At 40.0% G+C, this 27,468-nt stretch overlaps 1 protein-coding gene across 1 annotated transcript in view; it reads right to left on the bottom strand.

The window, feature by feature from the left end:
* LOC143857146 (NAD-dependent malic enzyme 59 kDa isoform, mitochondrial-like) overlaps positions 1-26,370 on the bottom strand; it is a 55,774-nt gene extending 29,404 nt beyond the window's left edge. The window contains exons 1-6 of the mRNA XM_077367465.1: positions 25,978-26,370; positions 21,801-21,897; positions 16,786-16,904; positions 16,483-16,650; positions 15,069-15,197; positions 14,160-14,220 (exon numbers count right to left, since the gene is read on the bottom strand). Coding sequence (XP_077223580.1) covers positions 14,160-14,220; positions 15,069-15,197; positions 16,483-16,650; positions 16,786-16,904; positions 21,801-21,897; positions 25,978-26,106 — 703 coding nt within the window. The 5' untranslated portion in view covers positions 26,107-26,370. The remainder of the gene's footprint in view (positions 1-14,159; positions 14,221-15,068; positions 15,198-16,482; positions 16,651-16,785; positions 16,905-21,800; positions 21,898-25,977) is intronic.
* Positions 26,371-27,468: the final 1,098 nt, after the last annotated feature.

Raw genomic sequence — 27,468 nt, 5'->3', positions numbered from 1 at the left:
GTTAGGGCAGAATATGGTTTAGGTTTGGAGAACTCCAATCTCGATCTTCAAGTGGTGTTGAACATCTCGATCTTCATGCTCTGAAACAATGTTCACGTTTACATCGAGCAAAGGAGAGTAGAGATGAGAAACGAGATGGGAACTGTTGGTGTGCGTGAGAGAGAGGAGAACTAAGTGCGTTAATTAGAGAGAGTTAATCTCTCTCACGCACACATCATATATTTATACATGTAATATAATGAAAAGACAAAAATACCCCCAACGTGGAGTGCGCACATATACAACCACGCTTAACATAACCTAAAGGCCTCACATCAGCAAAAGATACTAGAAGGTAGGCCCCCGATCAGATCAATCAGAATCAGCTAGAGGCAGGGGAAGATATAGAGAATTACCCGAAGGCGAACCCAACCCTGGGCAGATGGGAAATTAATTTAATAGGTTTTAGGAGCCGACTACTGCTTTGCACCCATATTGCTCCCACGGATTTCTCCAGATAGGTTGAACAAATTTTCTCTTTTGATCTTGCCATCTTCACCTTGAGTTTTATACCAGGGTTGATCTCGCCAGAGCAAATATTCCTTGCTTTTACTTGGTAACCACCTTTTTTGCTCAACTTGGTAGGAAGTACCAGCCACGAAACTTTCCGCCTAGGGGAAGGTGGGTCAATTGACTCAGACCCAACTAAAGAAAGGCAGCAAAGACTAAGGCTCTTGCTTTCAGGCACGGCGATCCCAAGAACTTTGTCAGATCCGACCTTGGGCAACGCGCCCTAGTCCAATTCAAAATTTGAATTCGGAAGGGGGGCCGAAAGTTCGCCGGAAAGCAATCCCGGAGGGTTCAAATGGCCTTCTGCCAGCGACAATGTCGGAATATCCAAGCCAGCAAGATTCGAAGAGGATTTAGTCAAAGAATAGCCATCAAATGTTTCCGAAATTTCAATCCCGATGGAATATACGTGATCTAGAACCCTAATTCTAACATATGGACCTAAAAATTTCCATCGGGGAGCTAAAATTTTGGCCGAAATAAAACTCATACATTGTTGATGAGTGCCTTCCATCTTTGTTTCCAGGACCTTACCAAAATGATTCCCTATAGCCTCCACTGTAGAAGTAGCCCAAACGTGTAACGGAATACCATAGAAGTTGAACCACAAGGGTTCCTCTCCTTGAATAAACTCCTTATTCCACGGTGAAAGGGAGATCAAATGATTACCCAGAGCTTCCGGGCCCTTGGAGAGGACCAGAGAGGCCTGCAGTTCTGATTCAAACATAAACAGGAACTCATCCTCTGCCAAGATACAAGGGCATTGTAGTGACGGAATATCCCAAGACTTTTGTGCCCAAAACCAGAGGTCTTCTAAAGATCATTTGTTGTCTTTCTTTTTCCCAATCAGACAGGCTTTTAGAGAATCCATTCGGACTTCCACCTCCCTACCCGAGATGGTCAAAATCGGGTTATCTCGAATCTCTTGTGAGATAATTTTACCAGTATCAGGCCAACGATTGTTCTCACCGTAATCAATCTCCGAAAGGATGAGTACGGGGTACCCAATTAGAAGAGTTTCTAATCCCGCGACACCAACGGCAATTATCCCTCCATTTGAAATTAAGATACCTACAAGGGAAGCAGAACTAGTTTCCATAGGTAGAATCTACCTTCTGATTTAGATCTCCCTTTAGGTCCTCCTCCCCCTAGATAATAAGGCCGATTTCCTTTTATCTTGGTTCTACATCTTTTCCGCCAACCGAAGTTCTGGTAACGGCAAAAGGGACACTGCCAGTCCTCCGACCATCCCATCATATCACCATCCACTGTCATGTTTCTTTTATTTTTGGGGAGCTCTTTTCATAATTAAACAAAAAAGAGACGCAGGTTTTTACTTGGCCGTTTCTAGCTGTTTGTGGGTGTCAACTTACCAACTTCTCCAAAAGCTTAAGCTGTTGGAGAAAGGCGTTATTTATCTTTTCTACTTTAGCCCACTTGGCAAACACGTGGCACATGTGGTCTCACTTTAGGCCGACCATCGCATGTGGATTTTTGCTATCCGGGAGGTTTGAACTCGAGACCTTTGGCTCTGAGACCATGTTAACTCACTGTTAACTTACCAACTTCTCCAACTCCCATCTTGCAAATACCATCTTTTATAAACCTTCTTTCTAACATCAGTTTGGGCCTACTACAAATCTTATTCTTTCCTACAACAAACCCCTGTCGTTACATCACTCTTCATCAACGGATAGCAAAAATCCACATGCGATGGTCGGCCCAAAGTGGGACCACATGTGCCACATGTTTGCCAAGTGGGCCACACGTGCGGCGGAGTGTTAAAGTATAAAAGATAAATAACGCCTTTCTCCAACAGCTTAAGCCTTTGGAGAAGTTGGTTAGTTAACACTTACCAACTTCTCCAAAAGCTTAAGTTGTTGGAGAAAGGCGTTATTTATCTTTTATACTTTATCAATGGGAACTTCAATACGAAAACTTCAGCGGAATTATTGTTGCAGGGTTTTCACCAGATCTGAACTACGGTGGTAACCAACCTAGTTTTCGATCTATTTTGAAACAGTTCTTCATCTTCTTAGATCTGTTACCAACCTAAAGGTGAGTGCAATGATTTTTTGCGGTAAATCACTTCTTAATTGAATGGCCTGCGGTCCCAATTCTTGTGAATATGCAAGAAAACAAGAATCCTAACAAGGTTAGAGAATTGCTTCAACAACAAAGGGAATCGATATAACAAGGGGAGCAGCATGACCGAGAGATGGAGATAAGAAAGCAATTCGCATAATTTAATGTTGCACTTACTCAACTAATGAGTAATCAAGAGATGCATCAAACTCCAGGTACGTCGTCAAGACATGTGGAGACCAATTTGGGAGGAGCTGAAGAAGAGGTAAACCGTAGGTATCTAACTCCATCAAATCTGTAGCCCTCGCCCCCGCCCCCCCCCCCCCCCCCCCCCCCCAACAATTCTAGCCTAAGAATCAAGTTCCATAATAAAATAATCAATGGAAGAAGGAATTAAGGTCAATGCAAAAAAGGGTTGTTGTCTGGTTTGAGGCTTAATGCCATCTGCATCATGGTGGCAATTGGTGAAAATTCAAAGAGTAAAATTATTCTAACATGCAATTATCACTTGGGATGAGATAAAAAAGATTGATGGGAAAGGAATTCCTACCCTTCAATTATTGGCAAAAATTTGAGCGAGCGACTCTATAAACATATTCAAGGTTCAAAATATAAAGAGTTTTACAATAGAAGATACTCACAAGGTACCTGAGTGGCATACATGCTGATTTTCACATCCACACTTTTGAGACTGTTTTTTAGGCTCAAGCAAATGCTCAAGCTATCTAAGAAATACAAAATAGGTTTAGTCATTCTCCATTTCCAAAAAACAATAGACCATCTTGTCTACGGCCTCAAATGTGCCTAAACAAGGTCCGAATCACGATAATTTCCAGGCATCTAAACCCCATACTAATACTTATATAGCTCCACAAGAGACTTCATCCAAAACATTCCCTTATAGAGCCAATGTAAAGTTTTTTGCTACTTTGCAAAATTGTGGACATGATGTCTACTTCTCGAGGTGTAAAAGTTTTGATCTGTGAAGCTTTTCTTTTGGTGTAACGACGTAGGAATCTCTTGGGTCTTGTTAGTGTGATGTTAACATATTTATCCTCCTACTCCAAGATTCAAAGCATATACCGTTTATGTGATGCCATGTGTTGTGTAGTATGTTGCTAACAAAACTATCCTATTTATCCAGTTTATTACATCTATTTATGTCTTTTCTTCTTGTTAATTCTTGTTTTCTTTCTCATCAATCTTCTAGTATCTCTCTTTTCAAATTTCTAACTTTAGATCTTTAGTTTTTGTTGAGAGAAAAGAGTTAAGAGAGAAAATAATGAGTTGAGAGGATCTCCCCCTCACTCTATTATATTTATATTAGAGTTACATGTACAAAGTTCATTATGCCCTTAGGCATATCACACACTCTAACACTCCCCCTCAAGCTGGAATGTATATATCATGCATTCCTAGCTTGTTACAAATGGCAGTCCACTTCAATGTGTTTTGTGTGCTCATGGAACACTGGATTGGTAGAAATGTGTATCGCAGCTTTGTTATCACAATACAACTGGGAAGGAGAAGAGGGACCAAAGACAATCTCAGATAGAAGTGAGCACAACCAAATGAGTTCAACACTCGTATGTGCAATTGCTCTGTATTCTGCTTCTGCACTGGATTTGGCAATGACATCTTGGTTCTTACTTCTCCATGACACCAGGTTACCGCCTACAAAGGTAACCCGTAGTTGACCTCCTATCTGCGGGAGATCCAACCCAATATGCATCAGAGAACCCTTCAATTTTCATATGGCCACGTCTTTTAAACAGTAAAACCTTTCCTGGAGCGCCCTTCAAATAACGAATTTGAACAACTGCAGCCCAGTGAGAGGTACGAGGGGAGCTCATGTACTGACTGACTACCCCTACAGCATATGATATGTCTGGTCGGGTAACTGTAAGATATATGAGTATACCCACTAGTCTTCTATATCTACCAGGGTCCTCCAATATATCACCTTCTTCTAGAACCAGTTTCACATTAGGATCCATGGGTACAGACGCTGGCTTGACCCCAAGATTGCGTGTCTCTTCCAGTAGTCCAAGACACAATTCCTTTGTGATAGAGAAAGCCCATTAAAAGAGCGTGCTACCTCTATTCCAAGGACGTATCTATGACAACCCAGATCCTTAGTGGAAAAGATTCTTTCTGTAAGAAGGTTTTAAATTTCTGTACCCCTCTTGAGTTACTTCCTTTGATGACGTTGTCGTCAACATACACTATCAGCAAAATGCAACCTTCTGAAGAGTGATGACTGAACATTAGTGGTCCACTGCACATTGTTTAATGCCAAAGCGCATGACTGCATCGTTGAACCTTCCAAACTATATGCACGAGAAGATTGTTTGAGTCCATAAAGAGATTTCTGTAGACGACACACAGAGGGGGACAATTCCCCTTGAGAAACATACCCTGATGGTTGCTCCATATAAACCTCCTCTGTGAGATCCCCATGAAGAAACGCATTCTTCACATCTAACTGATGGAGGGCCCAACCACCATTTACTGCCAGAGAAAGAAGAACTCGAACAGATGGAATCTTTGCAACTGGAGAAAACATCTCAGTGTAGTCAACACCAAATGCCTAAGTATACCTTTTTGCAACCAGACGCACTTTCAAGCGCTCAATAGCGCCATCTGGTAAGTATTTAATGGAGAACATCCATCGACAACCGAGGCGAGCACCAGACGGTAAAGGAACCAGATCTCAAGTCTCATTGGTGTGAAGTGCACCCATTTCCAGGTCCATGGCCTCACACCAGCCAGGATGGGCGAGAGCCTCAGCCACAGCCACAGTCTGCAATAAGCAGACAGAAGACAAAGAAGATACAAAGCTTTTGAAGGAGGGTGAGAGATTATCATATGAAACAAAATTAGAGATAGGATGTGCAGTAGAATGAGAACGAGTACGGGAAGCAATAGGGGAGTCATAAACCTCAATAGAGGTGGGCTGAGTGGATACCTGAGAAGAAAACGTTGGGATCATCGCCTGAGTGGACGATAGATAGGCTAGAGGTGGCGTGGGATCAGTCTTTTGCCAGTGTCGTTGATATTGCTTCGTAGTAACTGGAGGCGCTGGCAGTGCCACAGGAGTAGGCACAATCTCAAGAGCGGCGAAGGAGCCACAGGAATAGAATGAGGAATAGAAAGAATCACGAATGAATCAGGCAGGACCGGTAGAGGAAGAGCGCGCTCTGAGTTTGAAAGAGAGGTACGATGCTCAGAGCTCCGAGTGAAGAATGGCTTAGACTTAAAAAATGTAACATCAGCAGACATAAACCATCGACGAAGACGAGGACTGTAACAACGATACCTCTTTTGCGTACGCGAGTACCCCATGAAAACACATCGCTGGGAGCGAGGATCCAGTTTGTCACGACCCGGACCTAGGTAGTGTACAAAACAAACACATCCAAAAACACAAGGCGTAAGTGGAAATGGCTCCTTGCCAAGATGTAACACCATGAAGGGCGATTCCCCACGAAGGAGGGAAGAAGGAAGGCGATTAGCCAAATAACAGGCAGTACGGACAGCCTCACTCCAATACTGCTTACGGACCCGCATTTGAAAGTATAGGGTGCGAGTGACCTCGAGTAAGTAACAGAGCTTCCTCTCAGCAACACCATTCTGCTGAGAGGTGTAAGCACAGGAGGTCTGATGAAGGATGCCATGGGTTGATAAATAATACTGAAAACCATGTGAACCAAATAAAAATTCTATAGCATTATCAGTGCGTAGACATTTGATATTGCAATTATATTGATTTTGAATTTCAGCATGAAATGTGCGAAAGGCAAAGAAGACCTCAGAACGATCTTTAAGTAAATACAACCATGTCATGCGAGAATAGTCATCAATAAAGACAATGAAATACTTGAACCCAGTTGCAGACGCGACCCTAGAGGGTCCTCAAATATCAGAATGAACTAACTAAAATGGACTAGAGACAAAAAAAAAGGGGATATGGTGGATGGAAGGTGGAAAACGAAATATCATAGGCAAGGGGATTGGTTTTGCTCATCCTGTGCTTATTATAATTTCAAATGGAGGAATAGGTGTCGATGGTGCCTTCAGAGGAAGAAGGTTTCATCATCCTCAGTGTATCGCCCGGTGGTTGTGGTCCAGGACGAAACTAGAAAGTTTGATCAGTTCTGGAGACGGGGGATTGGTCCTGCTCGTACTGTAATTATTCCAATTTTAAACGACGGACTAAATGTCGTTGTTTTCACCTGGATCGAAAACAAAACCCTTCATATCCATTCCCCACCACATCAGGGGCTGGAGGCCTGTTAGCTATGGAAGCTAATCCATGGCCTGATGCTGGGGTAATTGCGCCCTCTCAGGTGGAAGAGGGATCTTCGTCGATCTCTATTTCTGGAAAGGTGGTAAAAACAAGAATGGATTCTCTAAAGGCATGTCTGGTGGGTAGAAGGAATGATTCGCCTGGATCCCTTCAGGACCTTTGGGAGGGGGCCAAAAAATCCTGGAATTCTCCCACTCTCCCTTGCCCTTGTTTACTCTCCAACGAAGAGATCCTTTTTGTTTTTTATTTCGAAGAGGTGGCCTCAAGGGTTCTGGATTTGGGAGTCGATAACTGGGGGAGTATTCCTATCGTCTCTTTGCCCTTGGTCCCCAGATTACAATCAGGGCTCTGAGACATTATGGGTTAATTTTTTTGGTATTCCATTACATGTGTGGGCCTCATCGACAGTTGAATCCCTGGGAAATCTTTTTGGGCGGGTGTTGGAAGTTAAAATGGAAGGTCTCCATAATCAGTGTATGTGCTTTGTATCAGCCAAAATCTATGCCCCACGATGGAAGTTCTCTTCCTCTGTGAAGATTCGGATATCCAACCATTGTTACACAGTTGGGGTCTCCATTCAGGGTTCCAGAGGCCCCCTTTTGGCCTTTGGATTTGGTCAGAGAGTACCCTCGTTGATCGCCCCACCGGTAAATAGGTTGTCGGTGCCCCCCCTTGAGCCTCAGAATAGGCGATCAATTGGCACACTGGACCCCCGTCGTCAGGATTCAAATTTCAAATTTCCAAGGGTCAGATTTGGAAATTTGCAAGGCTCGCTTCCCAAGCCTGGAATGAAAGGACATCTGAGTTTCAAATCAGGATCGCGAAAGCAAGGCCCTAGATTAGCTTGGAATAATAGAGAGCTTTATTTGCCCAGGTTTAATCGAGATCCCAGAAATTTTCATCAGTCATTAGAAGAGGGTAGGCCCTCATACATGGCATGTTCGGTATAAGAGCAAGACTCTGGAGTTGTCCTTCTTCCTGACATTTGGATTTGTTTGATGATTCTGGCGTTTTTCTTTTGTTAAGCTGTCAAAAAGAGGTTGTATATTGGTGTAAAAAGTTTTAAACGATATCTTGGAAGATTGAGCAGACTAGTCAATCCCATGAGGTCTTTTTTCCTGGGGAAGACAAAGGGCCTTATGGAATTTCGCTTGTGGCTGCTGAAGGGTAATGATGGAGGTGATTGGGAAGTGTAAAAGACATTTGTTTTTTCAGAGTTGGGCGGTGGCTCTTATACTGAAGGAAGAAAATATGGGATTTATTTTACCACCAAAGAAAAGATCCAAGGACAAGTATCTCTCTAAAATTAGATGCCCAAGACAGGGACTCATATGATACCCCCTCCCCTTCGTCTTCAAGTTGCAAGAAGCGCCCCTTGGAGGTGCTAGAAATTGAGGAGGTTTTATCAACTGTAAAAGCTATGGTCTACGATGAAAAATTGGCGTCTGTGGCCCTACCAACCCCAAGAGAAAAGGTCAATACATTTCTTAAAAGACAGTGGAAATCTTTTAAAGAGGCAGCCAATAGGAGCCCGGCTATATTCTTCAAAATTTCAGGAATGCGTAATGTGAAGGAATCCCACTCGCCATTACATAAACACCCCCTGTTCATCAAGCTTCCGGGAGATGGAAAGGAAAGAGCGGTCCCTTCATTGGGAAGAAAAGAGGGTGGCAGGGATTAGAAGATTAGAGGCTTTGATTAGCCGGAAACGGGTTGTCAGCGTTGAGGATCGAAAAGAGGATGATCCCACGGACTCCTTGGTCGAGGAGCAACTAGAAAATGAAATTGACTATCTTCTTTTGGATCTTAGGAAGTGTGCTGAGTAGAAGGGAAGCTTTATTTTTTGGCCTTGCACAGTTGCATGGATTATTGGTGAAGGAGAATTTTGGGGTTTACGTCTGATTGCATTATCTCTGTGGGGGATGCTATATTCTTGGGTTAATAGCTGGAGGAGGACTTGTGTTTAGGTTGGCCATAGGAATCGTTGGGACTATATAGGGTAAATAGGTAATGGCATGGTGGAATATAATCTCGCCTTGGTCTTGAATGGATCTGGTTAAGTGTCCTTGTTCCAGTTCTGGGTATGCTCAGTCCAATTTACTGGTATTTTGTAATGCAGGACAGGACATCTGGTCCCTAATGCCCTTCTAATATCAATGAAGATTGTCATCTATAAAAAAATGGACTAGAGACGCTACTAACGACTCGGGAAGGAAAGGACACACGATACTGCTTCCCGAGTTCACACAACTCGTACTGAAAACATGATAGAGGGCCTGGAACAAGATGTGTCTGTTGAAGCCGCTGAAGCGATGGATGATCAAGACAACAGTGCCACTGATACACATCCACGGAACCATGCAGGACAACAGGCGGTCGACAGTCCAGACGATACAGCCCATTCACCTCACGGCCCGATCTAATCATCCTCCGAGTCGAGAGTTCCTGAAAAACACAATAAGACGGATAAAATGAGGCACAAAAATGAAGACTTCTAGTAATTTGACTAATAAAAAGTAAACCAAAAGGAGATTTAGGAACACACAGGACTAAAGAAAAGGTAAGACTGGCGTGAGAAGACAGTACCAACACCGGTGATGGCAATAGTAGACCCATCAGCTAGTGTGATAGATTGAAAACCAGAGGGAATGGACTGAAACAAGGACAACTGAGAAGTGTTACTGGTTGTGTGGTTTGAGGCTCCCGAATCAATGATCCATGACCCGGAGCTCGAAAGAAGAGTGGTGGGTGAGCTACCTCGCTGGGCAAACCCTGCGGCAGGTGGACGGGCACCGAGACGAAGGCGCTGAAACTCCTCACAGTCAGCAAGAGAGAGGGTGTATGAATCATCAGCTAGTGTAGTAGCAGAAGTAGTGGGTTGTGGTGGGTCGGAAGCAAGGTTTAAAATTTAAGCCGATTTCGGTGAGGATTGAAACCGAAACGTTCCGAAACCAAAATTGCCGAAATTTACCAAATTTCGGTCGAAATTTACCAAATTTCGGTCGAAATTTTGGGAATTTCAGCGAAATTTAAGTCAAAATATTAATTTTTTATTCCTTTATAGAATTTCAGCCTAAATTTCGGCCTAAAAAATGACATTTAGAGCACCCGTTAGCGAATTTCGGCCAAAATTTCGGGATTTTGACTAAAATTTTGGTTTTAGATAGGACCGAAATTTAAAACCTTGGTCGGAAGAACCAGTAGCGCTCAAGTGGGCCAAGCGAGCCTGACGAAGCTCGGGATGAAGCGTGTGATAGATGTCGATGTGATGGCCCTCTCTCAGACAGTGAGTGCAAAACGACCTGCCAGACCGCTACCAGCACAGCCACCTCCACATCTTCCATGGCTACGACCACGGCCAAAGGAGGTACCACCACGACTGGGACGACTACTGATATCATAGGCCGCAAGAGCCAAGCCATCAACCAGGACGGGGGAGAAAGAAACAGTAGGAGAGCAATGTTCTACACGGGAGTAAACCTCGGTGAGGGAGGAATATTGCCCGATCCAATAATCTGATGACGGAGATGAGTACTCCGGACCCAACCTCTCCTGGTACTGAACAACCCAAATCTGATCCCTCTGGCGAGCAGCAACACTGAGATCTGTCATGAGAGGCATGAAGACATCAAGCTGCTGGCAGAGGCCTACAAACTGGCTGTAGTGAGTGGCAAGTGAAAGATCACCACGCCGAAGACGGATCCACTCTAAGTACGTGGAACAGATAAACGAGGGAGAAAGAACCAGTAGGAGAGCACTGTTGTACACGGGAGTAAACCTCGGTGAGCGAGGGAATATTGCCCGGTCCAATAATCTGTTGCTGACGGAGATGAGTGTACTCCGGACCCAAACTCTCCAGGTACTGAACAACTCGAATTTGATTACTTTGGCGAGCAGCAACACTGAGATCGGTCGTGAGAGGCATGAAGACATCAAGCTGTTGGCAGAGGGCTACAAACTGGTTGTAGTGAGTGGCAAATGAAAGATCACCACACAGAAGACAGATCCACTCTAAGTACATGGAACAAACACGACTAATGTTGGCTACTCCAGAATAGAGAAAAGTGATCTGATCCCATATTTGTTTGGCGATAGGAAGAAGCATCGGAGGGCCAGAAATGTGAGGAACCATACTCTGTCAAAGTAGAGAACGAACAAGAGCGTCCTCGTGTTCCCACCGATCATATGTGGAATCAGTTTTAGGAGGTGGGTCACGACGAATAATATGGGTCTTGCAACGAGCAACAAGATAGGTCTCTACTGCGACCTTTCAAGTAACATAGTTTGCCCCATCTAGCTTGATAGTAGTCATCGGTGGGAAGGAACCCTCCATCGAGATCGCAGGCGAAGAAGCAGAAGAAGGTACCGTACTGACTACAGGAACCACTCCTATCGATGGATTCTCAATCACGGGTCCATAATGTCAAACAACAAGGGAGATAACAACCTTGACAATGGCGAGGCATAGAAAAGGAACTAGAAATTAAAAGATGGGGCAAATGGAGAAGATCACTAAATGCAGCTCCATGAAGTCCATAAATCGAAAGCACAATCCCAAAAGAAATCCATGAAATAGAGAAGCAGAGCCGCAAATACGAGAGGTTGATAAATTCCACGTAGGGATCTAGGGCATGAGTGCACTAGAATAAAGAGAAGGAGAGCGGGGTACTAGAGTACGGGGTACCGTCAGGGTACGGGGTACAGCGTAGGGGAGGTACGGGGTACGGGGATACGGGGGGTACGGGGTACCGTCGGCGTACGGGGGGATACGGGGTACCGTCGGGAGGGGGTGGGGGATTGAAGCTGAGAGGAGATGGGGGGGGAGGGGGGGGGGACATAGAGGAGCGAGGGAGAGAGGCGACAGAAGGAGAGCGGCGACGCGAGGTTTAGGGCATGGAGGCAGGTGGTGACGGCACAGAGAAGAAGAAGACAGGTCTTCAATGGAGGTCCTTAGGGCACGCTAACCCTAAGGATCTGATACCATGTTGAGAGAAAAGAGTTAGAGAGAAAATAATGAGTTGAGAGGATCACCCTCACTCTATTTTATTTATATTAGAATTACATGTACAAAGTCCATTATGCCCTTAGGCATATCACACACTCTTAACAGTTTTCAATCCACATATTCTTCTAGGACCGTTCTTATTCCTTTCCATACCCCACAAACTGTTTAGAATTCTTTCCAAAAACCTATGATCAGTTTAAAACCTCGAGTTTTCCTTTTCTTGATTGTTAAATTCAATTCAAATCCATGCAGTCTTCAAGTTTATCTTTATTTTTAGCTTTAAATTTTTAGATCTGTTACTCTTCATCCAAACCCTCTAAGTGGACCTCCTTAGGACCATTCAGTTTAGTCTTTACATTTCTTTACAAACTGTTAATCCTGGTTTCAGTTTTGCCTAGACGTATTGTATTTGACCAGATTGATCATAGGTTCAAGATCGGTGGTTTTCTCTGAGTTTTATTTTCCTTCCCATATTGGTCCTACAACAAATCCACACCATCATTGACCTCTTTAAGTATGTACGAGAGAGGCCTCTCTCTACAAGCATCTAAATTTCTATCCACGATACAGCTAAATGCCAAGGGCATGGCTTGCGTCAGAGAGCCAAAGAGATGGCGCTAAAAGAGCAGCATTCCATGCACATATTCCTTTCCAAGTCTTCATGAGGCAGTTGAATATCCGCCAACAACTTTGCCTCGACCATCTCTAAAATGCATACAATCCCTGCCACTCCTGGATTTCCCAACGAGCACCCTCAAAATTCAGTTTAATAAATAACATGAAGAGGACCACTGCTATGGCTTCTTCTTCTCCTTCAGCCTACTACAAAATAGGATTCCCTATCCTATAAATGCTGAGCCAAAATTTCCAAAATAATTTCCAGGAAAGCATCCAATAGAAAATCAAGCCTTAATCTCAAGGACAACCGGTTATGATTTGTCCTCAAGAACCCATCCGTTTCTAAATGACACATGCCACGGAATATGGGGTCATAGCCCAAAGAATCTGACTCTTCTCCCCAGGGCGACAGCACCTCCAGTTCTAAAAAAGGTGGAAGAAAATCCAACACGTGCAAAACCACTCAAGAAACCGCACAACAAATCTTCCATTCCACGTTGCAATGAATGTGAATGCGTTACATCTTCCCTGGTCCTCGTCACATAGCACACCTATTATCCAACCCAAACTTCTTCCTCTCCAAGACATCACGTTTGTTGATCTTTTCCAGTGTCAGCAGGCAACAAAAGCCTCAAGTGAACCAAATACCTTGGGAGTGTTGAACCAAAACTATTCGATCTTCATGAATGATAGGCACAAAAACCTCTCCTAACAATTCTAGAAGGCTAGAAGTACGATATAATAGTCAAATTCAGCATTTTTAAATTGAGATTGAATAGCTAAACCAAACTACCTCACCCCACCCATGCACGCGCGCACACATACACATAGTTTCAAGAGTGCATTAATGACATCCTATATCAGGTTAACATTGTGGTTTTTATATTGCAATCTTACATTGAGTAAGATTTTTATAATTTCTATTGGAACAAAATCATCATCCAGATAATTGACTGAAAGATTCTGGACTGCATCAAGAAATTTCAACAGTTAACAAACAAAACTGCATGTCCTCATCTCAAACTCAGATAAGTTATTTGGCACTTCTCTGTTATCAGAAGACCATATTAAATAAAAGTGAAGTGTAGATTCAGTGGTTTTCCACAGTGCATCTGGTATTGAAGTACCTAAATGAAAGATGTAAGTGTTCAGTTCTGAAGTACAAAGAAAACAGCCCAGTTTCACTCAATCTAAAGAAAACATAAAATCCCAAATTTGCCATATATGGCCAAAAAGGAAATCCTAAACTTAATGTATTCAGTAACAGAGGAGAAAATATAATTTTTTTGCGTAATTGGAAGTGATTACAGGAATACCATTTGAGTAAATCAAACGACGAGGCTACAGATTAATATATTAAATCTACAGAAGATTACAAACTCATCTTGGTTAAAACTAGATCTGAATGCTGCCCCATACCTCAAGTATGAAGAAAAAAATCTTCCCAAAATGAAACAAACCTTGCGGATACCAAAGCACAATTTGGAAATACATACCAGAAAGAAACATGAATAACTTTGCAACAAAACAAATATGTTAACCTTCTTACTCCCAAAGATTATCTTCAGAAAAAATGCAAATATTCCTACTCACAAAGACTGTCTTCAAGAAGCTTTTGATTGTTGGTACCGACATCGAGCATAACTGGGAGTATCTGTCAGAGATTAAGTTGAGTTTGATCAATCATATGAAAATCACATGGAATAACTACATTAAAGACATGATAAAACTCAAGTGAAAAAACTAAGCATCTTGAAGTTCATATAATATAATCTAGAGTCTAGAGAATTTAGGCATGTCTGCCTCTCGAAAGACAATACTGAAAGTTAATGCCGCTCAGAATTAACACAGTGTATTAAACAAAATCACCCTGCAATCCTCGAAGCAGAACATGGGGCAGCCAATGGGAACTACCGAAAAGATGGTAGAATATTTGAAAAGTTCAGGATGTATACCACGGGGAAAGACTGAATATCCCTGGATTTATCGATAAATTCCATCTGAAAACACTAGGCTAAGTTTATGGGATAAAAGGTCATGGTTAAAATTAGAAGTAATAAGCACAGCCAAACATCCACATATGCAGCCACCCACACGCATGTCTCACCAGCACCTTCAACTATGCACGTAACGCACGTAGATGCTGACACAGGTGAACGCATGCCCAAGCACGCAATCAGACTAACAAATATTGTTAAAGTATAAAGGATTTAATAACACCTTCTCCAACAGCTTAAGCTTTTGGAGTAATTGGTTGTTTCACATGGTATCAGAGCAAAGGTCATGGGGTCAAACCTCCTTGATAGTAAAAATCCACATGCAATGGCCAAACCCAAAAGAGGGGCCACATGTGCCACGTGTAGGCTAACCCTAAAAGGTGGGGCCACGCGTGAGGGGGAGTGTTAAAGTATAAAAGATTTAACGACACCTTCTCCAACAGCTTAAGTTTTTGGAGTAAATGGTAGTTCCACAGATATTAGCAAGATATTAGATAAGACATACTCTCTGTGGATTGATGCCAGCAGCAGCAACATATATGTCGAGCTTCCCAATGGGTATTCCAATCCCCTGAACTCCGAGGTCACCAAGGCCCAGAATACGACTTCCGTCGGTCAGCACTATCATGTCTACCTGAGGAAAATAGAGGACAACATGTGGAATGATCAAGTGGCTTAGAGCTGCAAAAATGGTGCTCTGAATACATTTCAGATGGCATTGAGAAAAAAGCATCCATATCATAATCGTCTGTTCTCCTTTTTTTTTCTTTTTTTGAATGGTATCAGAATAAGAAAAGAAAATCTCTAACTTCTAAAACTGAACTTCTTTGTACTGCGCTGTCAACTTATGGCTTTGAAACATTATGCAAGAATACTGAGGCATATATGCACGGAATGCTTGCATGCTTCCCCTAACATATACCAAAATTTATCCAGTTTTAGAATTTTATCTGTTTCACCCCATAAAATTTGGAGGCTCTTTCCCTGTTTCAGAAAGTTGTTCAAATGATAGCCCAATGAAACATGTTCATAATGATTCATTTTGAGACCTTGACACTTTCCAAATCATTGAAGGCAATAATTTTTCAAACTTGTCATTTCAAAGAATCACAAACGCAGAGTGCATGAACTTTCTTTAATAGACAGAGGAGGCGAAATTAAGTGATTATGTCAGAATGCTAGCAAGAACCTCAATAAAGAATTATAGCATTCAACTTTTGTAATATTTGAAATGAAAAAGAGCAAAAGGCAAAGAATCCAATCCTTCACATTAAATAGACAAGTCTTGATAAGATACTAAAGCTACTAATTACAGAATCAAACATGGAAAGGGGAACGGATGATGAATTTGAAGAAATATAGTGCAACTTGGCAATTTCTCACTGCTCTTAACTACCAAGGGTGGTTCACAAAGAGCGAGACATGCAGGGATCTGCATGCAAATAAAAGGTCAAGATAATGACCCAAAATTTAATTAAGGTGAAAACCCCAGCGAGATTCAGACACCTTGAAATTGCCATGAGATGCAAGTATTTGGTAAGGTTGGATTGAAGACGACAGGAATTCAGTGATGGAGCCTTGGGTTAGTGGCATGCATATGCACAATTGAGCATGCTTATTAGATACACCATATGATAGAATCAAACAAGACTATAAAAAGAACACACTATCGTTTGGCGTAGTCATCCACCATGCTTATAAAATCAAAATTCAAAACAATTTACCATTTCCAACTATGCATTACAAAGAGTTCTGCAAACAAAATGGACACAGATAATATTTGGTTCAACTGTCTAACACCTGACAAGGATGAAGCTAAATATCAAAAACATACTCTTGGGCGTATAATCCAGAGAAAAAATAACAGAAAAGCATATACATGTAACAATTTTCAGAAGAAACACAGATTCACATGATACCTGTTGAGCTGGCCAGTTATAGATCATGGACATCATCTCTCCTTTATCCTTTGCACTAAAATACATTCCACGTGGGCGTCTAAACAACCCTCCGTAGTTTTGGCATACCAGCCCTACTGTGGGAGTGTAGATTATTGGAGCAAAATCTTTGATGCTATCGATAAGGACCTGGAGCAACCGGCTACAGTGTTACTTCTTTTGAACTCCATTAAAACCCAGAATAAATTGCAATGCTTATATTGGCCCCATGCCACAAGATGCATGGTGCCTTACTAGCAATGTGGTAATACGGTTACTGCTTACCCTGTAGTACAATGTCTCATTCCGGTCATGGAGTCTGTTCAGGATCCTCCATTTTGCTAAAGCTACTACATTAGCAGGTTCACCTCGAGTATTTTGCTCCAGGGATTTATATGACTCCACTAACATGTCAAGAAAAACCAGTATTGGAATCAAATAAATCACTGTTTGAGTAAAAAAATAACTCAAGAAACAATAAATACGAAAGATGAGATCAGCTAAACTTCTAGAGTAAAATCCATGAAAGATTTCTCTTCTTTTTGGAAAAAAAATACAAGATATCAAGATGTCCTCTACAGTTCTGTGGTCTGAAAAGCATAGAAGATATCATATAAAGAAAGTTAATGCTATGCTGGAGAGCGTCGTGTTATAATTTTTTAAAGTGAGAACCATATCCAATTTACAGCATCCTATTAACTGCCCATGAGGTTCTGTAAATAAAGCCTAATCATCATTGAAGTATTACACTAGCATTATGCAACAGGAACAGATCCAATTTGAAGGAATCAGTTCCCACGTAATTCATAACTATACTTTGAATCAGATATAAACTGAATTTTAATGAGTGATGAAAGAAAGAAGAGAAAGGATCTACTGTCTTGAACATGTTCGAAGCCTTACGAACAAAGATCTAACGGTATCCCTATAGAGTTCTAGGTCTATTAGGAATAGCCAAAGAGAAAACGGAACCGTATGCACAAAATAAGCACATTGGATGAATGGAGAACCAAAAATAATGGTTTGATACTTTTTTGTCATGCCTTTGGTTTATGCTAACCTCAAGTTGGTCAGTTACCATTGTCAGGTACCTAGACAAGCGTGTACATACATGGAGATATGTCACACATGCATGCACCACACATGCATGCATGCGCCTTAACATCTAGATACCATGGTTTAAAAAGTTGAAACTTGACTTCGATTGAGTGTCCAAATACGAGTCATCTCAAGATTCAGCTGACCACTCGATCAGATCGATTGAATTTCTCAACCACTTATATTATACCAAAAAAAATATATCAAAGAAATGAAGTAAAGGAAAAAAGAAATTGGTGTCCATCTCAATTTTTTCCAAAAGTACAAAAACAGGATCAAGTAGACAAAAACTCGTCAAGTATATAGAAGCACAACATGACAAGTTTTTAAGTGACTGTTCAACTCAAAATTTTATCAAACAAAAGGGTAATGGAAAAATGCCTGGTAAAAAAAGAAACGAAAAGTGGTTACATATTACGCTTATTCCTAAGTAAAAGAGATAAAAATACAATGAAGAATACTTCAGTCAAAAAGAGAAAAAATAGACGACTAAGGGTGAGAAATTCCTAAATTTAAGGAAATGAAAATTTCTCGAAGGAAAGAAATGAGCCATCCATGTTTCAAAAAAATATGCTATGTAACTCCCCATAAAAGGGAAAGTTCTGATCGTGAAATCAAAGATAAGGGGAGAGATTGCAGTTATCAACGACTATAAGAAGAGAAAGCTGAGATTGTGGCGTCAAAAATAAGGGACGAGGTGTCTGTTGCCAAAGACTCGAAGAAAAATCTATAAATAGAGGGAAGATCTTTTGGAAAGGGATCCGATCTTTTGGAGAAAAAAGCGACGCGAAGGATAAGAAGAAGATCCAGAAAAAAAGAGAAAAAAGGTAAAAATAAATCTCCAGAACTAATTGCTTTCTTCTTTTCCTTTTGCACTCCCTCCAAGAAGAAGAAGGTGGGTCCTTTTAAGTTTCTTCCGGGAGACTCAAAAGGAAGGTTTCTCAAAAGAGAAGAAGTAGGTGGATCCTTTTGAATCTCCTACGGGATACTCAAAAGGAAGGTTCCTCAAAAGAAAAGAAGTGGTGTGTTCCTCAAAAGAAGAAAACAGTTTCTTCTAAGAGACTCGAGAGAATGGAAGAAACTGTATCTCCAGAAAGAAGATCTTTCTCCTCCGGGAAACTTACAAAATGACTCATAGGAGTCCCTCTTCCAGGAGGACTCTCTTACAATAATAGAGACAATGTATTTTCTCACTCGAGAGTTCCTCTTCTGGGAGGACCCCTTACAAAAGAAGAGTCGAGACCATAAAAAATCTATTTCTCCTCCAAAAAAATCTTAAGATGACACAAGGGAGTTCCTCTTCCGGGAGGACCCCTTATAAAAGAAGAGTCGAGACCATAAAAAATGTATTTCTCCTCTGAGAAATTCATAAGATGACTCAAAGGACCTTTCAAAAAAATAATAATAATAGGATGACTCAAAAGGAGTTCCTCTTCCGGACGAACTCTCCTACAAAAATAGAGTCAAGGTATTTTCATACTCAAAGGAGTTCCTCTTCCGAGAGGACCCCTTACAAAAAAAGAGTCGAAACCATAATAATCTATTTCTCTTAAGGGAGATTCATGAGATGACTCGAGGGAGTTCCTCTTCCAGGAGGACTCTTACAAAAAAAAACAGAGTCAAGATATTTTCCGGCTCAAGAGAGCACCTCTTCAGGGAGGATTCCTCACAAAGGAAGAGTCGCAGCCATAAAAAATATATTTCTCCTACAGGAGATCCATAAAATGACTCAAGGGGGTTCCTCTTTCGGGAGGAATCTTACAAAAAAACAGAGTCAAGATATTTTCCGATTCGAGGGAGTTCCTCCTCCGAAAAGGCTCTCTTACGAAAAAAGAGTCAAGATATTTTCTGACTCAAGGGAGTTCCTCTTCCGAGAGGGCCCCTTACAAAAGAAGAGTCGAAACCATAAAAATTTATTTCTCCTCCAAAAGATTCATAAGATGGACTCAAGAGAGTTCCACTTCCGGGAGGACTCTGACAAAAGAGTCAAATTTACAATCACTCCATGATTAAAGGAAAATTCATTAGGATTCTTTTACAAAATCATATTCTCCGTGATTTTGGGAGGATTAATAATCAAAATTTATATTTAGAGAGGGATCCTCATGAATCTTGATGAATCATAAGTGGTGTTTTCTTCATGTTAAGAAATGAAATTAACAACCATTAGAGCCAGAAGTGTATGTCCCCACCAAATAAAAAAACATCTTCTTGAAAGAGGGAAATTTGATCTCAATGCATTTTATGTGTGGGGTTCTCTTTTCATGCATGTGAAATTTGTGGCAAACAATGATGAATGGAATCTTTTGATTGATGAGATTTTTGACCGAATGGATGGCATCTCTGGGATTTTTCGGGCATGCACGACATGATTTCAGCTGAAATTTCCATTGGGTGGTGGCCGAAACGACACTTAAATCGAAATTTAAAACCTTGTATTCTTGTATCAAGTACATAGGGATACTTTTGTCTAATCCATTAAATAATAATCAAATATATGTTAGTCGACCTAATTAGATTGACCAACAATCAATTTTCCCCTAACCCTTGTCTGTGACTTCTCTCTCTCCCTTCTCTATTTTTGTCCCCTTCTTGATCTCTCATTACACATGTATCTCTAGCAAACTTACCATGAATTTATTTTAGAAGATTTGTAGAACCTTCTAAAAGAGCCTAAACCACTAATGATTTAAATCTCTTATACCTAGGAGGCTCAAGAACTCTTCTATATGACACACATCTTTCTTGATCATATAACTCAACTAACAAAATAATTAAAATTTAAAAGTGACCTCTAGGATGTATAAGAACTTTGAAAGTTCAAGGTTTATAAGCACCCTGGAGTGCTAAGCATGGTGCAAGACCTACGTCATATGAGCGCGAGTTATGGAAGCGTTTTAACCAATTTTAAAGATACTATTCGGGGAATCGGAAATATGTTTTAACCAACTTTTTTAAAAAAAAAATAGTGTAAAATAATAGGGTTATGATGGGCTAAATAAAAAGATAGATAATGGGTTATAATAGGCTAAAGACTAAGATATACATGGGTTATTTTATGAATTATGAATAACATACTTTACATTTACCTTAGGTTTATTTCTGACCTTCTAACTGAAATTTACATTAGGTTTATGTTCTGACGTGATAAGAGTGATCACTAGAATTTCCAGATATTACCCAACAATGTCATGGAACACCTAGTAATGTCACCGGCAGATTGCCTCATGTGCTTGGATTTTTCTATGTGGGAGATACTGGACTAGTGTTAGGGTTTAGTGTTTTAATTTTGATTCATGGAGTGGTTACACCAAAGTTTATGAGGTACCTAGCATAGGACTCTAGAATGTCAAACACTCAAACTTCCACATTGTACAGTTGCTAAGACATTGGTGAATTTCATGACGAAGTTTTAGGTGCAACTGCAAAAAGTTTTATTAATGAGCAAAGTTTTTTCAAACCATCCAAGGCAATTCTTCACTTGTATTTACAAAGAACGGTTGTGTGAGAGGACAAAATAAGTGGCTAGTTCATTTATAGCTGCAAAAGCAATAACTAAAGCAAGTTTTCTCTTGAGTGAGGGTAGTTCAGGCACCCAAGTAACGATAAGCAAGCCAAGTTGGATCTTTAAATGGATGAGCGTTACTTATGTGAGAAGCTATTCTGTTTACATGTAATTAGGTAGTCGAAGTAATTATTTGAAGAATGTCGAGAACTTGGGTGAAGTCCAAAATGTACTACAAAACCCATTGGAAACAAAGACAAGCACACAATCAGAGAAGGCCACTATCCAAAACCCATGAAATTGCTATTACTCAATCTCAATGTCTGTACATCAGTTTCAATTTTAAATTTTCTCAGCATATATATGGAAGTTAAAACATGAATATCACCCGATTCAATCTCTTAATTTACCAAATTGGAAAAATTGTAGCCTCAAAAACAAGTTCACGTTCATTTTTACTTATTATCTTTTTCATTCTCTTAACAAACAATTTCTGCCTACACGGGATATCAAAGAATTAGTGCCATTACAAATAACATTTCCAAGTTATATCCTCTCACGTATGTAATATGCAATCCATGAAGCCTATTCTGAATCCAAGGCTGAACTTCAATTACATTAGTCCTTAAAATGAATTCAATTACAGTAGTCCATAATCACATCTCATGAAAAGATAATTGGGTATGTGTTAACTCACTGAAACGATCATATTGCTGCTCAAATGATATAACACGTGGTGGAAGAAGGCCACGGAGCCCAAGTCGATCCCTTTCTGTCAAAGGGAAACCAGTATCCTACTCTCAACAAAATAAAAACAAGGAAGTTTCACATAATTGGATCAATAAACAGAAGGTCCAGAATCTTTAAATGAATTATAGGATTCCAATTCAATCAAGCTTATAATCAATCCGAATTGACAAGTGGAATTGAAGGTGCATAAAATCATGGCAGAACCATATAGAATACAATAATATTCTGTTAATAGAATCGCTGAATCGAGCATGATAATAAGATTTTTCTGAAAGTCGGAAATCAAATGTAGAACTTTTTATTTGTTTTATTTTTTTTCCTTATTTTTTCCTATTTAAGGGCAATTCAGCCCTAATAATAGCACGTATGCTTCTTTTGCTCAATTGATATAGAGAAGGCATGTTTTGGGACTTTGGATAAGGAAAACATCAACTTTGATTTCTCTACATCCATGTAGCAAATCCATTTGATTGAGGATTTCCAGTGCGAGGCAAAACAGGGAACTTCGATTCTACCGCATTTTAGCATATTCATACATGCTCGTGCACTTTTCTTTTGTGTGAATGGATTCTAGATAACGTAAGACAGTGTAATGATATCATGCTGTTATGTACAATAACTATGGTTGATACATTATGATCCATATTTCAATGAGGAATGAGGTGAAATAGTTAAAATAATTTTGTTTTATTCCTTCGTAACTTTATCCAAGTATTCATATTTACTATGTAATGATTAGCAAATGATAAATATTGACAGACATTACTTTTAGAAATGTTTAGTATTTTTATCTTTTAAATAATTCAAGCGGAATTTCAAATCGATAATCTGATTCTGTGATTTGAATCGATCCAATCCCTAACACTTCAATTATGATTCTCACTCTGATAACTAAGATTATTCCAAAATGAATCATTTGAATTTTATAGCCACTTACGTAAAATTATTCTATTGGTCATGAAAATAATGGTTTCAGAAGAATACTCAAATTTACGACAAATGTGATGCATTAAAATTTAAAAGGATCATTGTCATTCAAATCTCTGTCGGAATTCCTATTTGATGATAAAAATTTTAAAAATTCTAGCAGGAATCTGACTCCTAAAGCAATGAAACCCAGCCAAGCACGTTCTAAATCCTAGAAGAAATTCAACTGAATACTTTTGTTTTGAATGGCAAATAAATTTCATTAATAACACAGAGACCGAGAAGGTCCCTAAGGAGAACAATGCTTACAATAAAGAGAAGAACATTAAACAAATTGAACTAGGGGGAAAGAGAATCAAATAGCTCAAGACTCTCTTTGTGCACCCCATCATCTCTCACAAGCCTGTCCGCTTCTCCATTGGCAGACCGCCAAACATGCACAAATGTGATCGAAGCCGACCCCATTCTATCCTTGATTTCATCAAAATAATCGGCAAATCTCCAAGGTACCACTTTTTGACCCACGAAGCCATCTAATGACGTTTATCCCCTTCCACTACCACCCTAGACAATTCAACATTATGGAGCACTTTGATACCCTGGTGGATAGCTCTGACTTCCGCCTCGTTTATAGTAGAAGACATTATAAATCACTGTGGTCGTAGCTATATATTGCAATGCAACATACACACTTTTTCTTGACAAATTAATAAGTCATGTATGTCATAAAATATAGCTTCAGTAAAATTCCCTAATTTACTAAGTATGAATGGCTAAAGAGTCATCAGCACATATATGTACAGCAAAATCATCATTTCTACTGTTTGCATCGGAATTTGAAATTGGTTAGTGCCAGCTCCTAAAGCATAGAAAGTACAAAAAATTGTTTTCAGACCATTACAAAAATTCACCAGAAAATCCTACCAGATATTGCCAAACAGTTTAGTGCCTACCATTCATAAACTCCATTTATTTTTTCATTAAGAAGATAATCTTACAAATTTATTTTTTTTAGTAAACCTTGAAATTCAAAAATAACATCATTGTAAATTGGTCCATATTATCATATAACAGCAAACATTTTATCGGCATTTCTATGGTTCACGTCTAATTCGGAAGACCTACTGAAAGTGCAACTCTTGAAACAGCCACCGACACAATTTAATAAAATCTAAATGCAGCATCAACACAATGGGCAATGTAAAATCGCTGTTTCTGCTGTTCATATCTAAGTTCTCAAATTTCCCAACTGGCGGTTTATATCAGCATCCTTTCTCCTTGCCTCTATCATGGTTTTAAATTTCGACCGAAATCCGAAATTGGAGACCGACACCAAAATCACCCAAAACCGAAACGGTCATTTATTTCGGCCGAAAATTCGGAATTTCGGTCGAAATTTTGATTTTGCCCGAAATTTAAACCAAAAAACCTTTTTAATTATTATTTTAATATTTTACCGAAATTTCGGCCGAAATTTAATATTGAATAAAATACCATTTCTTTGTGGTACCGGATTTCGACCGAAATTTTGAAATTTCAGGGTCCGAAACCGGTACCGAAACCGAAATTTTAAACCATGGCCTCTATCTTGGAAAATTAATATCAATAGCATAAAGAACGAAGAAAACAGTCACTTCTCAACAGTAGAAAGATAGAAAAAAAGAACACACATGACTTTTGACTCCTAAAGCATCAAATCTATACTAAAAAAATTGTGTCCTCCCAAAAATTCATAATGAAACCTTATAAAATCACTAGAATGTACGACCAGAATTTTAAAAAAATCATGCAAATTCCAACTAGATAAAACCACAAATTATGTGTAGGGAATTTAACCAGGTTGAACTCACCCTAAAAGCTAGCCGTTAGAGGGAGGGTGCCCATTCCCTTATAAGCCATGCACATCCATTTCACTTATCCGATGTGGGACTATTTGCTTTTGCGTGGAACCCCAACAATATAGATAAATTTTGATCAAAATCCTAACATAAATTCCCAGAAAGAAATATAGAGATTATAATACCACAAGATCTTGCTGGTTTTATGCAAAATTCACAGTATTAAATCAGATATTTGTCACAAAAACCAATAATTACAGCAAAATTATTAATGTTCCCAATATAGTACCGCTAAAGGCCAGTGCCATACCAAACTGAGTAAATTTTCTAGAACTATATATATATATATATGAGTTAAGTGAAGCTACACATACGTGTAGCTAACTTAGCTACACCGACGGCTTAAAATACAGTGGGCCCACATTGTTTGAGTGATCCAAACCATTCATTTGATAGGCCCTCACATTGATAGGGTGTGCCCAAAAATCAGCTCCATTAGATGATCCCAACCCTTCAAACTGTGGAGGCAAAAATGGACAGATTTGTGAAGATTTTTACACGTCCATTTTTGCCTCCACAAATCGTAGGGTTGGGATGATCCTATGGAGCTGATTTTTTGGGCACACCCTATCTATGTGAGGGCCCATCAAATGAATGGTTTGCATCACCCAAACAATGTGGGGCCCACTGTATTTTAAGCCGTCGGTGTAGCTAAGTTAGCTACACGTATGTGTAGCTACACTTTTCTCTCTCTCTCTCTCTCTCTCTCTCTCTCTCTCTCTCTCTCTCTCTCTATATATATATATATATATATATTACATGGTGTTTTTATATGGCGTAAGCCCCGTATAGTCCAGTATTTTTCAGAAAGTATTTTACAGACCACACCATAGGATGATGATGATCCAAAGCGTCATTTAATGGCAATGAAGCAAATAGATTGTGCCCAAAAAATCATTTCCTTAGGATGATCTTAGCCCTCGATCTATAGAGGAACGGCCTTTTATGGAAACCTCTATAGATAGGTTGGCTAAGATCATCATACAGAAATGACTTTTTGGGCCCAACCTATTTACCTTGTGGCCCATCAAATGGACGGTTTGGATCATCCTATGTTGTGGCCCGTATAGTACTTCTTAAAAAATACTGGACTACACCATATAAAAACTCTATATACATAAATTCTAATTTCAACAAAAAACTAGCATAGGAAAACACAGAAACAACTTCCAACTCATTTGCATAAAAAAAAAAACATATACCAAAATGATTAAATTTTACCAAAAGAATTATCAATCCTTATAAATCCACTGAATGTCAAAATTTTCAACATATAAATAAATTGTAGGGCAATCAGACCTTATTAAACCATGGATCATGTAGAATATCGGTGCCGCGCTTGTGAACGATGCACGGACCTGGAATTCCCGCCGAGAACCTTCGTGTCTGCCGCAGATTATTCGCGGCCGATCGAGCATATTTCCACATTTTCTTTTCTGATCTAGAAATCCCGATCGAGAATCACGAGATCCCCAAAACAAAACCCTAATCTACTTGTTTTCGCCTTCTATACAACATTTGCCCTAAATTTCAACATAAGCTCTCTCTCTCTCTCTCTCTCTCTCTCTCTCTCTCTCTCTGAGAGTGTTTTGAATGAGGAGAAGGAAAGAGTAGCAAATTGCGGGCAGCACCAGAGCTGCCCGTGCTGCCCGAGAAAAAGAAGTTGGTGGACGAGGGTAGATGGGTAGTAAAGCAACATTTACGCCCTAAAATGACGGGAGTATTATGAGTTCGGGGGATGACGCGTGGAAAGGTCTTATTGGTGAGATTTATAAATGGAATTATTTTTCTAATTATTCGATGGAAGTAATATATTTACTCCCCTTTGTTCCCTTGACCAGCCCACTATAGTGTATTTACGATTACTATTTACACTATAATGGGGTGGACTGGGAAAGAAAGAGAAGCGAATTTGTTGGTTGACGTTGAATTGCAATGACTTTGGGGAATGGTGGCTGCCAGATGACCAAATGTGATCATGTGCGTAGAGATTTTTTAGAAATATTCTTTGACGAAATTGCCCTTCCCACAATGTTATCTCTGCTAAAGCCGGGAGGATCTTTTGGTAAAGTGCCTCCTAACTGAGGTGAGATTTGGTCTTTGTTTGGTTACTTGCCTCGGTGGAAAGGAAAGTGATAATAGGACAGATTTTGTTTCACTATTAATGCTACAAGAGTTATTTTCTTCTTCTTTTTTGTCTAATTCTCCTCTCTTTGCAATACGATTTATCTGGTGGCATCGAAGACTTCATCCATCATCTCTCTCATAGGTCTCAGGATCGATGTCCATTCAATTTATTCAGACACACCACTTGCTATCAGACACACCACTTGCTATGGAAATACCAATTGGTTCCAGCTCTATACTCCCAAGACATTGAGGACTTCATCCATCATCTCCATCTCTTAAGTCTCAGGATTGGTGTCCATTCGTTACTCAGACACACTACTTGCTATGGAAATCCCAATTGGTTCCAGCTCTCTACTCCCAAGATCTCTATTGTTTTGTGGATAGATCATGTCTCGCACCACCAAAGTTAGTCAAAAGAGAAGATGGTCTTCTTATTCCCAATCTTGGGCGATGCTAAACAATCTTCTAAGGGTTGACCCTATGTACGCAGCGATCAACTTGTGCTGAGTTTGATCAATGGCACTATGAGTGAAGAAGTACTCTCTCAAGCCATTGGTTTGGAGACAGCCAAAGACGCATGGGAGTCTTTGTTAGAGTCGGTGCCCTAAAACCCAGTATATTTCGCATGTTAATCAATAAAAGTTTTTTTTCATGACAATT

The sequence above is a fragment of the Tasmannia lanceolata genome, unplaced genomic scaffold (assembly GCF_043159265.1).
Source record: "Tasmannia lanceolata isolate RefF3 unplaced genomic scaffold, GAP_Taslan_0.1 ptg000024l, whole genome shotgun sequence".
Lineage (NCBI taxonomy): Eukaryota > Viridiplantae > Streptophyta > Magnoliopsida > Canellales > Winteraceae > Tasmannia > Tasmannia lanceolata.
Note: the sequence above shows the minus strand (reverse complement) of the source record. Positions and strands in the feature narration are given on the sequence as shown.